General features: G+C 38.3%; 1 protein-coding gene across 10 annotated transcripts in view; it reads left to right on the top strand.

The window, feature by feature from the left end:
- Nucleotides 1-17,576, top strand: part of CDC42SE2 (CDC42 small effector 2) — a 269,695-nt gene that overhangs the window by 228,696 nt on the left and 23,423 nt on the right. For 9 of the 10 annotated variants that reach the window (XR_011736397.1, XR_011736396.1, XR_011736399.1 and 6 more), the window contains one exon: nt 6,016-6,347. Coding sequence is in view for 6 of the 10 variants with exons in the window: in XM_071802012.1 (XP_071658113.1) it covers nt 6,294-6,347 (54 nt within the window). In the remaining 4 variants the exon portion in view is untranslated. Of the gene's footprint in view, nt 1-6,015; nt 6,352-17,576 lie in introns of those variants that run through there. The other variant, XR_011736398.1, reaches the window with a different exon arrangement.

Genomic DNA, 17,576 nt, shown 5'->3' with positions numbered 1-17,576 from the left:
TCCAAGGTATTTACTGTCACAGTGCGTGACCGAGTGGGGAGCTTTCTTCCCTCTCATGCCATCGGTGACCTGGTAGGAAAAGCCATGTATTTCCCCTTACCACGGAATTGCTGTGGTTCCCTTCCCGTACCTTTTGCTGCCTTTCCATGTATTATCTCAGATGGGTACATTTCTTAAGGGAAACTTGTGATAGCTTCCTACAAAATAAAAACATGAACAGAAACTGGAGGTGTTTTGTTTCCAGTGAAAGATGAGATTGTTCCCAAAGCTAGATCCCTTCTATTAAAAATTAAAAAACACAACAAAACAAACCCCACATCTTTCTCCTTCGAGTAAGCTGAAAGTGTACCCTCATCCCACTCCACCAATTTCAATATTCTTTGAAATTTTTAATTCAGAAGCAAAGCACTCTTATAATATGTACTCATTAATGGCTAATAATGACCAAATGACCAATAATCCCAAAATACAACCCTATAATAAAATCTTATACATAGCTCTAGCCATTATGTTCAAAACTGTATCATAAAGACATTAATCAAATACCATCTTACAGAGTTTGAAAATGCACAAGAAAGTCTAACGCAAACTGTGAAGAAGTTTCTTCAATGTCATGAAACTAAACCGCAAATCACAGGGTGTGGGGTGGGAGGCAGAATAGAAATTGGAAAGTGAGAAAGGGATTTCAGCCCTATTCAGCCTCTGTTGATGGTGAATATAATCCTTTGTCTGGCAAGAGCTACTTGCAGCTCAGGTTTCTCAGGATCTGAAAGTGCAAAAGATAATTGGTGCATTAAAAGCAGTGACAAAGTCCCCAGAAGCGCCTGCTCTGCTATGGGGAAGGGCAGAAGAGTGCTGCTGCCAGTGCACTGCCCTGTAGAAGTGAAGTTTCTGATACAAAATTTATGCATGAAGGAAACTTTCTCTATAGGTAGTGTTTGTTTAAAATCTTGATTGGTTCTTGAACAGATTGTTTTATTTCAAAAAACAAGGCTAACCAGGGCGTAAACACTTTTCACTTCCTCTGAGAGCTGGAGAGCATCACCCAGTTGCTACAGCTGTAAGTATATGGGAGTGTGCACCAGTGGAGCCTCTCTGTTGTGTGGATACACCTTAATCCACCCTTCTCTTCACTTCTTGTTACCACTTGGCTGTATCCACTAAGCAGCAAGAGGAAATAGTATGGCTACAAAATGGATTTAAAGTGAAAAGTATGAGGAGAAGTCTTAAAAATACACTCCAAAATGATAATTTTCCACTTACAGCTTGCAGGATTGAAACAGATTATAAGTGTTCAGAGACTTTCAGGCAAAAGAAAGAAAAAAAATAAAAAAAAAATAAAAGAAAAAGTCTGTTATGGAATGATACTTCCGTATCAAGAATAATTGTAAATTTATTTTGTATAAAATACTTGCAACTGAAAACTAGTAGTAGTCATGGTTGTGACTTTGTTGCATACATGTGCATGTCGCGGTACATCATGTCATGATATTCTGTGGCATGGCATACTTAGTAGTGCCTTTGTGCATGATTCACTTTTTTCTTTTTTACCTTCCCACCCACACACACTCCTTAAATAGTAGTCTGAGCTTTGGATCAAATCTAGTTAAATTCAGATATGAACACCTGCAGTCATTTTCTTTCTCTTCCTGTGGTTTTATTTGCTTCAAGTAATCGTCAGAGCGTTGTTACCACGCTTCCTGTTTGAAACCATAGTGAGCAGTGTGCAGTCGGAGGATATAGAGGAGTCATCGTTAAGAGGAACTTTATAGATATTTTTTAGAAACAGCAGGCTGTTCTTAAGCTATATAATTAATAAGTAGCTTTATTCTAACTGGCACTCCAGAACACGCAGCATATTCCTGTTTGGATCAGATAAGGTAGATGCTCTCTAAACCCTTTTCTTCCAGTAAAACATGAAGAACTTATAGGGAAGATTAATCTCTTTTTTTTTCGCCTTCCTCCTTTTCTGCTCTGTTTACTTCCTACAGAAAAGTTAATACCGCTTTAATAAGAAAAAATGCTGATACTGTAGGAGAATGTGCTCCGCCCCCACTGTCCATTAATGATTAATGCAAGGTTTGCACTTACTACCTTTATGACTGTTTTTTTAACAGTAAACAGTAGCTTTGCTTTTTACATTAGATCAGCTGCTGTGGAATAAACTTTGGAGAAATGAAAATGACCTTAATGTGTTTTCACTTAAAATTTTAAACAATGTATCCTTTTGAATATCTTCATTTCTTCCTTCTACTTAAAATTTCTATGAATTGGATGAAATTAAAGTCATACATAAAAGCCTTAAAATATGACAAAGTCCTGTGTGTTCTTGCAGTGTGGATCATACACTCTAGAATAAGTTGCATTCATAGTTCAGAAGGTTTAAATGGGGAAAAGGTAAATAGATGTTTCACCCTTCACCACTCTGAGTAACTTTCCGGTTCAGACAGAATAAGCATCTTGTTTTTAAAATGTGACTTGTATGGTGTTATGCCACTCAGAGCACCATGAGCTGCTTAAAGAGCAAAAACAAAGAATGACGGAGCTGTTGTCTTGAACAGTATTCTTCAGCCCCGGTTGTCCTCTTCATCTGGCAAGTGTGCACGGACGAATGCAGCAACACTTGCGAACAGCTTGATCCTACCACAAAGCAGAGAACTAGCTGTGAAGCATTGCGTGTGTTTTGGGATCTCATTAATCATCTTTAGGGTACAGTCCAGGCTTTGCAGGAACACTTTCTTAGGAGATTGCTAGTAGGCTGATGCTACATAATTACCTGACTGGTAGCTGTAGGTGAGCCTGGTGCTTTTTTCGTTCTCTCTTCATAACCAGTAATTTGGAAAAGAACAGCAGAATTTTCTTGTTTCAACTTGTTCTTTAAACAAACAACTAGCAGTGTAAGAGAAGTCCTAGTGTGTTGCAGTTGATATTGCAGTGCCAATGTGCCTTTTTACCTTCAGTTTAATTGCTTTTTCTTTCCATTTTGGTGCAGCAGCTTTACACTTGATGTTTTATATTAACTTGGCCACTCTAAAAATAATTTGTTTGGCAGAGTGGGATGTATAAAATTCCAGTGCTCTAAGAAATAATGCAAAGCTTTTGTTTGCCTTTTAAGAGGTGCAGTTACTGTCAGTTTTCTCCAGTGTTACACATATGTACTCCCACGACCTTTTTCTTTTTTTTAATTAAAAGACAAAGGATTGAAAAACTGCTTGGTGCTGATTGCAGAACCATGAAATTAAAGGCAAATGTGGCGCTACACAGACTATAGAAGGTAAAATACATTTTTAAGAATGAAGGTGTTATCAGAGACTGTCATTGACAGTCTGTAGCTTGGCTTTGTCACTCAGCAGCTCTTGATTTTATGGAGTTGGACTCAGTTTCAATGAGAACTCTATCCTGGAGGGCACAAGTCCTGCACGCTGAGAGTGGCTGGGTGGAGAAAGTCTTCTGCACCCTGGAGCCTTTTGTACCTGGAGGAGCTTTCCAGGCTCACAGGAGCTTCCACAAGCCCTTTGGATTTGTTCCCAGGGCTTCAGCTCAACATGGCACTGCAGGGAGCTGGAGGAGCGTGCCAGCCATCAGTGAGCAAATGAGGAGATGGATCAGCAGACTACTTTCCCTGCCCTTTCCATGTATGTCTTATATATATGACTGTAACAGCGGGTAAAAGTTAACTCTCTGTGAGTCTGGTATGTTAAATCTGAACTTTGTCAAAAAGAGATTGTGAGGAAGCAATAATACGAGCATCAGAATTTCAGGAGCTGCGAGTCAGAATATTGGGTCACCTGTGCAGCAAGAGAAGTCCACTGCAGTGTATCAGTTTATAGCTCTGGCATGTTACAATATATTAGGCTTAAAAAGGCTCTAACTTTGAGTACTTGCTTTCTTATAATCTGAACAACGAGCATATGCAGAACGTTTCAGAACAATTTAGAACCTATCATCTCAGGCATAAAACCACCACATTTTAAGTACAGATAAACTGTACAGTTACTGGACTGGAATTTTTAATTGTTACATACTTACCAGGAGTTAACCATGGTTTAGTTCCAATTTTGTTACATGTTGAATCAAGTTTGGAAAAGAATTGTGCAGCATGCAAATTCTGAGACTGCAGAGAGCAGTGGCTTTCTATCAAGCTTTTTAATGTTAGTCCAGCTCTTGTTATTTATAGTTGATCAAGCTTTCAATAACCCGAAGAACTGAGAAAATGATGCAAAAGTACCTAATTAGCAAGTGAGAACTTTTTTAAAGACTTCTAAAGTTGTTTTCATTCTTGGATGTCACGCTGTTGGTTGATAGTTCCCATGTTTCATTGCAGCTTCTTGACACATACATGGGATTTAGATTATCGTCTTCGAGGTAGAAAAAAAGTCCACTTTTAAGTAGTGAAAATATGTCATATTAGCACTGTTCTAAGACCTTTTTTTCTGAAGTGTGTGACAAAATAAAGGTTGTATAGAAGGATTTTTTGTTTTAGGGTTTTTTTTGTTTTGGTTTGGTTTGTTTTTTTGTTTTTGTTTTTTTAAGGTTTTATCTTTCCCTCAAGGTGTTCTGTTTCATAAAGTTGCCGTGCTCTGCGTGGTGTTAAAAAAAGCTAGCAAAGCATTTTTGCCTCCTTCCTATTCTGATGTTTAGGCAAGAAATGCCACAAACAGGCATATAAACTTAATTTAAACATTACCAATAGCTATTTCAAAGCTAGGAGACGCAAGAACTTTTCCTGGGGATTTGCTGTTCAAATGATAGTACTGCAGCAGTGTTTATTTCTTGAACATCCTCTGTTAGTCTCTTAAAAGATAAGAAGAGGGAAAGCTTCCCAGAGGCCTTGGTCTTACTACAGTGAAGGTGCTACTGTATGTCTGTGTGTGTTGTAGCCAAGAGTCCTGGGAAAGTACCTGGCGGGTGCTATCTCCACAGTGCAGTAACTTGGTGTGTGTGTAGTAAATGAGAGACCTCATCGCTGACTTGCGTGGTGTGTAGAGAACTGATGAGGGCGGTAGCTAAGTGAGACTGCTCTGCCACAGAGCATGTGTGTAGGAACTTCCATATATGTAGTTTATGCATCCCATGGATGCATACTACTTAATACTGTAAAGAATTGCATACTAATAATGATGCATAGTCATGCACGCATTTCTATGAATGAAGATGCAGTTGTATGTAGAATTATTAAGGAATGTGCGTGTAAAAACTTATGAATATTCATTATCTTACTTTCTCTGCAAGTAAAGTTTGTGATAGATGGCAAGATAAACAACCACATTGAAATCTCACAGGAATTTTTATTGCACTTACTGAAAGAAATGGGGTTGGAGATTAACCATGGAACATTATTTTACCGAAGGAATGGTTGGAATGTGGAGCCTCAGTTGGTTCCACATGAGGAATTTTAGAGGTTTAAGGAAACAGTTTCAAACTCTACAACTAATCTGTTTTAAAGCCAACTGTACATGAAGCAGGAGAGAGTGGAAGGAAAACACCTTGAGTTGACCCAATCCAGCCATTTTGCAAATTTTCCATTTACAGAAACTTACTTGTTTCCTCAGTATTTAGAAAAGCGCGTCATTGCTCGATAGCTGTGCAAAAGGGTTGGGGTTAAATACTATTTAAACCTCACACTGAGAATGGACTGCATTACTTCTCCATTGAAAAATATAAACTGTCCATAGGCACAATTCTGTAAGAGGTTTAAAGGGGTGTGTGGGCAATTGTCACTTTCTAAAATGACATTTGAAATTTAGAAATAGATCAAACAGAGGTGGCTGCCAAGAGATTGAACACCAGTTCTTGATACCACTTTATCTAACCAAAGCTGGAACGTAAGCCTCATATGGATTTCTGTTATATGCTACTTTTGGTGGTTACTCTAGAAATAAGCAGGTGGCTTGTTTGCTAGTGTCTCTTCTCTCTGTGGTTCACTAAGAAATAAATCACTGGTGTTGGTGGCTGTCTGGGAGCACAAGATTCTGTATTTTCTTTCTTTTTGATGTAATGTACTTCTGTTTTCAGGTTCACGTAACGCTAGGGACCAAAGAAGCATATGTAATATTTCTGTGGTGCTGGGACCAACCTTCTGGAAGAAGACTCTAAAATAACTATTGCCTTCACGTTACTTGTCCTGGGACTGCCTTGAGTTTGGAGAAGATATCAACAGAGAAAAGATTTTCACATTGGAGCAATTACAAATAAGCCTATTTAAACAACTTAGTAAAGAACCTGGAGACAGATTTACAGAGGTTGAGTCCTGCTTTTCATCTGTGAAATTTCATCACTTCAGACTGTAAACAATGAGCGAGTTTTGGTTGTGTTTCAACTGCTGTATTGCAGAACAGCCTCAGCCTGTAAGTATGAATATTGGCACTGCTTTATTGTTGTATGATTAAGTACATCATTCACATTTTCTTATGGCTTTTTACATTAGTGCTGTTTGGCCACGTTCAGTGAGAATTAAGGAATTAACTAACATCCTGGCTTTGTGGGGACAGAAAAATGTCTGTTCTAGACTGTTGTCACACAGATATCTTCCTGTCCTTAAGATCAAATCTATCCAAATCTTTGGCAGGAGCTTTTATTTGTTTGAATTGAAGGGGAGGGGAAAGGAAGGGAAGGGAAGGGAAGGGCGAGTAGGACCTAAACCATCATTGTAAAATAAGTCATTTTTTATATGGAGATCTGTAAATGTCCTGACTTCTGTATGGCTTAAGGCCTGGCTCCAGGTGTGGCTGGACAATGATGAAAGAAAAAAATGATTCTGTTAAAAAGTCCAGAGTGAAATCCAGTCCTCTCTCACCTTAATGTAATTAAGGATTTCATCCTTTATTGTTTTGTTAATTTTCAGATGAAGCCTTAGTAGAATGTACTCATACCATAAATACTTTTTAATAGAATTTGGAATGACTATTCTGGGAAAAAGTACATAGCAAACACTTGGATAAAAGAACATTGCAAAGCATACGTAAGAAAGAGAGAAAGTACAGAAATATTCTTAGGTTTCATATATTCGAAGTACATTTAAAGTATGTTCCTGACTCCAGTGTTTTTGGGAGAAATTCTGCCTACGTAAAGGTGGAATTAACCAGGAATATGGTTAGCACTGGGAGAAAAATCATATGGTGTGGCATCCAGATCAAGCTAAATGTCTAGAAAGGACAGTCATCTTGCAAATAGATGGAAGAGAACCCAGTTACTACTAAAGGATATGCTGGAATTACAGTTACTAAGAGAATCCCAGAGGGAATAAATTCACATTAACATGCTCAGATGATAATATTTGGCTTTAAGGAAGCCAAGGAATTAAAAAAAAAATCTGATGTTAAGCATTTTCATTGCACAGAGCCTGAATGCTGGACTGATCTTTGGGCAGCAATGCAAATATTAAAGTGTGACCATTAACATTTCTAACAAATGAATGCAACTTTATCTCACTGTTAGTCAAGTAGAGTTGTGGGAGATGAACTCTGAGTTACCATGGGAAACTGCAATTTTCCGCTGTTGCTTGAATACCATGCAGTCCTTTAAAATGTTGGTTGTGTCTGTATATAGCCAAAGTTATTTACCTAGTTTTTGGAACATATATTTCGATTAAAATAAGGTGTGACTGTTAAAAATCTTTGAGATAGAAAATTACATGTTCTGTTTGTTTACAAGAATCCTGAGGCTCGGTCCTCATAAAATCTTGACTCAAGCTTTATGGCACAATGAAGTTATTGCCCACAAAATACATGGTATGTTAATACAGCATATAATGATCTTTGGGTCAACTCATGGAAAGGGTGGAGAATGTACCTCAAAAGTGGAGAAAAGGGAAACGACCCATTTTGTGTGTTTCTGCTGACATGGTGGTATGCATTGGCTTAGAAAATTAAAACCACCCTTATGTTTAAGACACAAATAGCACATGGCTGAGCATTGAGTGAGTTCCTGAAATCTGCTTTTCAAGCTTGTTTTGAAGTGCCAAAATTTTCAGGATGCAGCTCAGGAAAAAGAGTTGTGGTCCCTCCTTGGCATGCATGACAATAGGCTCTTAGTTGTCCTTCCCCTGCCCTTACTCAGCTCGTTTTGCTGTGCTGTGTTATACAACCGTGGTTATGCCACACACTGTTGCAGTAAGTGGAGTATTTAATCAGATACATGCTAAGCTGAGTAAGTACAGGAATGTTTTTCCTCTCTGATGTGTAGCAAAGCGTGTACTGTCAGTGTGAGCGAACTGATGAACCAGACAAGTGCAAAGGAAACAGTTTTTCTTTGTCTCTGCAGGCAATATGTGATTATATGTTTGGTAAACTTACATGCTGAAAAGCATGTTAGTTTTTAGCCTCAAAATACTGGTATGTATTGCCCTGTTATATCAGAAGATAGGTGAAACATGCAAACTTGTGTGAAACTACATGTCTGTCCCCTGCTGTGCATTAAATCTGTCAGTATAGCCCCGTTTCTCAGGAGAAATGCCTTATCTGCCTGGTCTCAGATCTTTCATGTGCCTTCTTTCATTTTACCTCCTGCATCTCAACTTCTCCACTGCCTGACTAACAGTGTCTTAGCCATCACATATTCAGCATGCTCCTTCTGTGGAAGGACTAATATGGTTTTGCAATAATGCTGACAACCACCAGCCTCACCAAATAAAGATCTTACAAGCAGGAAGTAACTTGATTTGCTACTTCTTGTGATCAGTGTTTAAAATGTTCCTTTTATTTTTAAACTTCTATTCTCTGAATTGTGTGTTTTGGTTTGGTTTTTTCTCATTGTCAAGTGCTGATGTCTGGAACACCTTTATTGTCATGGATGTGACATTAAGCCTCTTCACTGGAGAAGCCAAACCTGGAACTTTGAGTAGTTGGATGTTTCTACGGTATTTATAGCTTCCGCTGATCTAAGGAGTTTTCATTTTCTCCTGAAATCCAGGATGCAGGAACTCTCTCTGCTTTCTTCTGGCAAAATTCTAGCATATTTCATTAGGAATCTTCAGTATAGCATCTCTATTCTTTGCAGCTATAGACCATTTAAAAAGAAAAGTGTGTACATGCACTGAATCCTTTCAGTTAAGTTTAGAGAAAACTATTATTCAAACTGTACACAAAGGCATTTTCTAGGTTATTGCCAGTACTCTCTGAGCCTTCCAGACTTGCATACTTGTGCTTTCCAGTGCATTTGCATGGTTTTGAACCATGTCTTTTTAGATAAGATTTGCAAACTTCATGGCAATACGAATGCATTATTTTTCACTGCCATCACTTAACTAATACCATACCCCCAGAGCAGAACAGTAACAATGTTGCAGTTGTATATTAGTAAACTTTTAAGAGGCTTCTTAATTAAAAGACAGTATTCAAGTATTACCATCAGCTTTCATTGCAGTGTATCACAGCACAGCTTTTTGTCTTTTGTCGGTGCTAAATGGATGTACCATTTTGCTGTCAACATACGGTTATCTGTTGTGGTTTAACCCGAGCTTGTAATATAACCACAACAGCTACTTGCTCATTCCCCCTCTCCCACTCCTGAACAGGGGAGAGAAATGGAGGGGAGAAAGTAGTGGACTGAGATAAACACAGATTAATAAAACAACAATGTATTACTAATATGACTAATATATGTAAAATGTATTACTATTATGACTAATATATGTAAAATGTAAATAGAATATAAAATAAAAGATACTCAATGCAATTCCTCATGAACCCTGTCCACACCGAGCAGCCAGTCCCAGGCAGCAGCACCTGGTCCCAAAGCTGATCCCAGAGAGAGAAGAGGCCTCTGCGAAACAACAGGATGGCAAAAGGCCAAACTAAAGAAACTGCCAAACAGAAATCCACTGAAATGGATCAGAACCAGGAAAGGTCTCCATCTCTGTCCGTACTGACTGCCCTGTAGCCAGAAGATCCCAAATTTCCTTAAATATGACGCATGATGCTAATGGTATGGAATACTCTTATTGATCAGTCTGGATGTCAGTCAAGCTCTGCCCCATCCATGCCACCCTTCCTTGATGCCTCACACCTGTGGGCAGAGTGCTCAAAATGTTCTTGGCTCCAAGACAACAATAATTTAAAACATTAACTCTGTCCTGGGGTGTTACCTTCTTGTTCTCAAACTAAATCCAAACAATGACCATGCTAGTTACAGACAAGAAAGGTTTCTAACTGCATGAAGAAAATTTACTCACTTTCGTTCAAACCAGCACACTATCTTAGAGAGCAGTGTTCTGCTCTCTCCTCTGATGTTGCTTTGGTTGCTAAATATTTTCATTTGGTGTTTCCAAGACTGCAGTACTCATAATAAGATCATGGAAGGGGCATGTCTGAACATAGATCTCTGTGCTTCTCTGAAATAGGGTGATAAATGAAGAAACTGAGTATGCAAAGAAATGAAACTAAATAGTAATAGAGTTGAAGGAAGCATGTACCTGATGGTGGCTTAGGTCTTGATTCTTAATAGCCTGAGGTTTTAGCACAGTAGAATGCAAACAAAAGCCAAGGGAATATTTTCTCTTATCTGCTTCTAGTTTTCTCTTGTCAGATTTGAATTGATAATGTATTTTACCACAATGAAGAATTCAGACAAGTTCCTTTCATGTCTCTTTTCATGATACAAAGAAGGTTATATCAATTTCTTAATAACTATGTTCAACTTTTCTTGGTTGTTTCCATGACCTGAATTCAATTTTTTATGTTCTGACCCAAACTTTTTTGCATTTTGAGAAGAGTAGCACTTTCTGTGATTGCACCAGTTTTCTTACACTTGCCACCAATACCCTGTAAAGGGTTTTGCATGCTAATCTTGCACATCTCAGTGACGAGTCTTTCTTCCCATGCTTCCCATGTGCTACCATTCTATCCACTGCTACATTTCAGTAAATTCTGCCAAATCCCCGCTACCAGATGCATTGCTTGGTGACAGAAGCTTAGAGAGCTTTCTGTCATGCAGATTTTCAGAGAACATGTGCATGGTTTCTTTCTTAGGCTGAGCTCCTCGCCTACAGCAGGAAGCTGTTATTTTCCTCCACTTTTTTTTTTTTTTCGCATGTTCTGTCTGTCCATTTTTAACTTGCAAAGTTAATTTTTGGTCTGAGAAGCCTTTGGTTGTGATCCGATGCACTCTCACCTGGTTTGGGCCACCACCCAGTACAGCTGAGCTCTTCATTTTCCTTTGACCTTGCAGTGAAATTACTGCTGTGCTATAAAAAAATAAACCGTCCTCTCCTTTTTCTTGCTCCAAGCTTCCTTCTCTGGCTAATTAGTTTCTGATTTGCTGCTTGTCTCTTGTTTAGATTATTTTCATTTTGTATTTTGTCAAAGGACTGTTGCAGGTTTGCTGCATGCTATCCCGTAAATGTTTAAAGTGGTTTAGAAAGTAAAGTTTCCTTTGTGTCTTTTATGATGTATGAAAGAGGATTGACAGATCTGTATTCAGAGTGGGGAGAAAATACAGGCAGAAAATACCCTGCACACACTGCTGTATTTGTCAACTGAACTGAATACTGAATGTTGCAGAAGACTCAAATGATCTTGACTCAGGTTCCTTAAGGAAATTGACCACTGATGGTTATTGTCAGGTCTAGCTTTCTTCCTAGAGAAGGAGTCATAGGAATAGCTAAGGATACATCTACCACTGTGACTCTTAAAAAACGCAATAATGATAATGAAGCATTCAGTATGCATAACAAATGCCAAATATGTCATCCTCAGTAGGCATGAACAGTAAATCAGAAGTACTGGGCCAGGCTCCCTCTTCAGTGTGGCAGCAGTGTTGTGCAAGCACAGCTTCTGACTCAAAATCACTAAAACTCAGGCTCCCTTATTCGTTATATTCGATCAGCCGACCACATTCCATAAGCCTATGAAAGACTCGAATATAAAAGGTGACAATTCTAGAGAGCCCTCACATTTCAGAGTTGTCATACTGAGTTACGTATTGATCTGCCAGTTCAGATGTTTCAAATTCCTTCTCTTTCCTGGTTAGTGCTGTTGTTAAAGTAGCCTGAAGGAACACCTTATCAAAGAGGACAGAGTTAAATAAGCAACAAAATACTTGCCTTTTATTTCTCAAACCTGATCTATTTTACTTTCAGCCTGATAGACCTGCTTTAGTGGTTTTTTTTTTACCTTTAAATTAACCCACACACGTCTTAAAATCTGTTGTTATGTTCAAGTATTAAAAGGTTTACAAAGAAAAGCAAAAAGGCAGTATTTTGTGTTTATGTATGCATACCTGAATGAAAATTAGCTGAATATTTTGCGATCCTTTATTACGACTGTAAAATTTTAGGAGCTCTTAGCTGTATTGATGCTATTTCTTTAATGTAAAACTATTTGACGGGTTTGAAAATAGCTCTTTGAGGAACTGGAAACAAGAATTATGCCAACTTTCTTTTTTACTGAGAATATGTCTTGCATATATCAAAACATATCAACATATCTGAAGAAGGATTTAATATGCTTTTAATATCTATAGGCTCTACAGAGCTCAGGCTTTCTGCTTAAACATGGGGAGGAAGTAGATTATACTCTTGATCTGGACACTTTGAATCGCTTGTGGCTTTTAAATCTCCAAATTTTTCAGTGATAAGACATCTTCAAAAGCAAAACCCAGTATGAGTCATTGACAAAAGGAGCGGCCAGAAGGAATAGTTGATACTGCCTAGCAAAAGTTGGTAGTTTTGCAGCTACCCCTGGGGGCTGTGCTGAAGCATTTCTGAAATTAACAAATCCAGTGCGATCTTTGTAATTTTTTTTTTTTTTTTTTAAGGGAGGTTGAAGTTGCAAAGCCCTGACATTTTTGGTGTGCCTTAATTTCGATGCCTGGCAGCTCAACTGTTTTCCCCTGCTCTGCTTTGCCTGTCAGAGCAGGGGAGGTGGGCAAGCATGTAGGTTTAGGGGCATTTTGACTTGCCAACAGCTAGAAGCAAAGGTGACTTGCGTGTAGCCTTAGAGATATGCATATTCACTGACTGTATAGAAGTGTGATTTGTGTTTCTGAATAGGGAAGTCAGTAGTTACCCTGAAGCTCAGTGTTCAGCCTTTTACCTTTTACTGTTTCTGACAGGAAAGAGAGTAGAAGCTTCTGCTGCTGCTGTCTTACTGAATTGTTGTTGTAACTTTCCTGTAATGGATCTGAGATGTCATGTTGGAGATAATTCTTACAACCAATATGGAGCTTACAAAATACGCATTTTTAAATGGCTGCACTTACATTTTTAATTCCCAAAATCTATGTTTCATAATGATGAAAGTTTTCCTTTTTCAGAATGTTCCTCAAACAGGAGATTCTGCAGTTTCTGTCATGACTCTTATGTGTGAGACATGCATGATGTCAGAGTTCCTCTTGAATTATATGATTGCTGTTCCTCATGTATTCTCAGAGATCCTGAAATTATAAGGCACCTATTAAGCCATAGACTTGAATACATAATCACTTGCAATGATTTTCTCACTTCCATCTTCAGAGTAGCTTAGCTGATCACTCTGAAACAATGCCCTGTGGGTTAATCTCTGCGTTAGTCTCCTGCCACAGAGAGAGGAGAAGAATAGAGGAATGGAGGTTGGGCAGAAAAACTGAAGCTGGGGACCACACTCTGAGGCAGATACAACACAGTAACGCCTCTCCAAACCCATCAGTTTTATTTTTCTTTTTAAAATACTTTTAGAGGGTTTTTTAGCTACTTGGGTGTACCCTCAAGAGAGCTGTAGTTTATTGTAGCTGAGAAAGATACCATCTCTCTTTGTGTTTTGTCCCTCAGTGTGTCAAATGTGTGACACTCTGTGGTTTGTTGACATGTCATGCTCTGAAAGTGACCTTACTTCAAAAGGGAGAGGCTCGCATGGAATCTTTTAAGTAGTTTTAAGCTACCTTATCTCTCTTCCTGCAATTGTAAATTCAGCTCATTCAGTCTTAGAAAAATAGTGGGTATTTATAATATGTTGTCTTCAGCAAGCACAGGGTCTTTATAATTGTTTGTTTCTCTCGTGTGAGTATGACTTTTTCAGTGTGAACATAACTACCCTTTGTGTTCTACTTGATGGTTTATCATAAAGCACTACCTTGTTCATAGTTTGTAAAATTTGTTGTTACTGGGATGCTCTCAAATGAGAATATTTTAATTTTGCCTTATCTTTGGCAGGCCTGCATTATGCTTTAGGTGTTTCTAACAAGATGGTTTCAGGTTGCTGTGACTGCCTTATCTCTGGAGACTGAGAAGTAAATTGGGGCCAAATTGTGATTTGTCATCTAAATTTGGCCAGACCAGCACTTCTTTGGTGGTGCAGTGTGGCACTTCATGCTTTACTGCTCTAGTGGTGGCACTGGCCTGCTGGATCTCTCTGCCTCTGGAGCCGAGGTGTGGAGCTCATCTCATCACCTTGCACAGCAGGAGATACTGTTGGTTGTGGGAGGCTGCCTTCCCCCTGGCTTACATCCATCTCTCTCCGGGCTGTGGTACAGCACAGGGATTTGTTGTTTCACTTCGTAAAAATAAATCATAAACTTTAAAATTCTTCTACTTAAACAAAAACAAAAAAATCTGATGGACAGTGGCTGTGGTAACAGCTGAGCGCTGGTGAATGCTCTGGAAATTTGTGGTAGTCTTCTGTTCTGGCCTCAGGCTGCTTTAAGCACAGGCTAAAGTCTTGCCTCCACTGAAACCCCAAAGTTAAACCACTGACTTTGAGTTCAGTTTTCTTGCAGTTCAGGCCTGATGCATTTGAGAGATCGGCATTGCTGTCCTTGTTTTGTAGCTGGAAGGTGTCAGGCAGGTTATTTGGGGAGCTGTAGGTACCCCATTGGTGGCTTTAGAGCCTCTGACTTTACATGAGAACAAAAGTGTTCTTTGGGCCATATAGGGTGATTTAGTGAGTAGAGAAAAATGATTTGGATTTTAATAAAATGGAGGAAAATACTTCAACAGGATTGATGAATAGATGTTCATTAGGGATTGCACCAGAAAGATAAAATTCTAGAGGTGATGTCACACCAGGGTTTTCAAAGAGACAGTTATGTAAACTGTAGTTATTAATCTTTACATTATTATGTATACGTACATAAAACTTGCCTTTTGGGGTGCTTTATCAGTTTAGTGAACTGAAAAACTGATGCTATCAGAAATTGGATTATCTAAAGAAATCACACGTGATTGTGTCTCTCTGGGAGCTGAAGTTGTGTGTCAAGGGAGTGTATTAACAAGTTTCTCAAAACCTAGGGGACTTCCAAGCCAAATCTACTTCAGGTAGATTTCTTGAAAGGCTTGAGTAAAATTAATATAGAACAACACGTTATATAACTGTTTGGAACAAATACTGTTTTAAATACAGCTTTCTGTACCACAGTTACTTAAAAAAGCATTTAATTCCTAGACTCTAGGGTGATGGTTAAATAATAGATTACTGTTAAAATGGGGCAATAAATCCTGCTAGGCACATATTCCAAACAAATCTGTTGGGACATGTGACCATACACACATATACATATGTGCCCATATATGTAACTTACTGGATTGCTGGTGTTTTTGGTACCGGCTTGGCATTGCTGAACTTGTAAAGAGAATAAATGCCAAAACAAGAATAGGTGTGCTGATCTACAGAATAGCAGGCAAAAGAGCCTACAAGGCCTTTTATTCACCATGGAAAAATATCACATGCATATTGCATTTTTTTAACATCAGAATTAAGCTTTGAAAGTCAAATCCCTCTTCAATTTTTAATGCAAAGAAAGGGAGATTTGGGGGAGAAAAGAGAATAACTGCAATACATGTACTTCAGAGAATAAAGAAACAGGACATATATGTGAGAAGAACTGGGGCTACTTAATTATTGCTTTTAAAAGCTTTTAAAACCTGACAAAGATTTCTAAGCCCATTAAGCTATGTGAATATTATATTTCCTGTAAGCTAGCCTTGAAGACAGTGCAATCTGTATAACACTATGCAACCAGTACTAGGCTGCTACCAGTAGTGAGTGTGAGGGAGAAGAGATGATTAAAGTGGCCGTGGTGAAAGCAGTGTGGATTAAACTGACTGCTGGAAGACTAGAAAGGATTTAATCAAGGACTCTTTTGTATGGCCCTGCCCCTAAAGAAATAAATGAACATATCGCTGGTCAGTGCGATTAAACTGCTCTTTTTAACTCAGGAATAAAATGCCAACATTCCCATTGTAGAATATTAATGTTCCTACACAGAGAAGATAATCAAGAGGAAATTTACACATCTTAATACATACTCACCTAGGTCAAAATCTGTCAAGCTGACTGATGTGTGAAGATAGATGTGTGTTAGCTGATTTAGTGGTTAAACTGTTTGTGGGGTTTTCTGCAGGCTACTACACTTGCTGTTTTTCAACATAGCAAAGGCATACAAACTGTAGTTCCTAGTTTATCTGATTTGTTTAGGTGTTTTGTTTTTTGTTTAGGGTGTGTGTGTAGGGAATAATCTGCTGAATTACAGCAAAAATCTACTGCTAGACTATTTTTCTGAGTGCTTTCCTGGGCTTCTGCCAGCTGTGTTGAGATCCTCTGAGGAAGGCCACTACCAACTAATAAAAAGTACAAAACTCTTGGATGTTTAGTTGTAGATTTTTATGGGGCATGTGTATAAGCATCTTTTTTTTTTTTTTTTAAGGCAGCACAGCTTAAATGTTAAAACAAAAATTTATTCTAGCTAGATTTTTAAAAGGACAATGTCAATTATAGATTACCTATATATTATTTTTTTAGACTTAACTCCTTACTTGGTGTTCATTGCATATAGGTCTTCTGTATTCTCTAAGGAGAATATGATGCAAGAAGAAATTTCTGACGTGTGCAATACTTGTGTGAAATAACTGCTTTGTAATATCTGCCATGATATTTTAAAAATGTGAGGGCATCTTGACCATCCTTGGAAGACAGTGAAATTAGTCTCCTTGTATGCTGCCAGTAGCATGCTTCAGGTCACCAAAATGACATTCTGTGATATCTTTGTCCCTTGCTCACTCTCTCCGAACTTGGTACTGGTGTAAATACTGATTTCTGTTTAGTTAGAGTGAATAGAAGATCTTGCATCAGTATGATCTACTTCTACTTTATATAATAGGGAAAGTGATCAGGTACTGTACATTACATAATAACTTCTGTAATTCAGTATTCCAGAATTAGTCACCTTGCCTTATTACCCAGTGAAAAGGAAAGAAAAATTATAAAGGGAATGAGAGGATTTCATGTGGTTTTGATATCCTGGTATTTTTTACCTAAAAAGGACAGACAAAACTTACCCTTTGAAGCATGCTGTGAAGTGCAACTTGAAAACCTGTTTTTCAATGTAGTTGTTTATTGATCAATAAAATGTACATCAAGTGATCGAATTTTAAAGGAATCATTTTTGAAAACAAGTAAACTTCCAGTTACTAGGTCTACAAACTCATTCTGGGTTCAGAGAGTCAAGCTGAATCTTTTTCCCACGCTGGTACAGTAAGTTTTGTACAAGTTAATTCCTTTGCTTCAGCTCACTGGAATTTAGTAAATAATCTGGTTGTGCCCAAGAAGGAATAGAATTCGACTGAGGCTCTTAGCAATGTTGGCTCTGCGGGCATTGCAGGAGAGAGT

Source organism: Patagioenas fasciata, chromosome Z, assembly GCF_037038585.1.
Source record: "Patagioenas fasciata isolate bPatFas1 chromosome Z, bPatFas1.hap1, whole genome shotgun sequence".
NCBI lineage: Eukaryota > Metazoa > Chordata > Aves > Columbiformes > Columbidae > Patagioenas > Patagioenas fasciata.
This window is presented reverse-complemented; position numbering and strand designations above follow the sequence as displayed.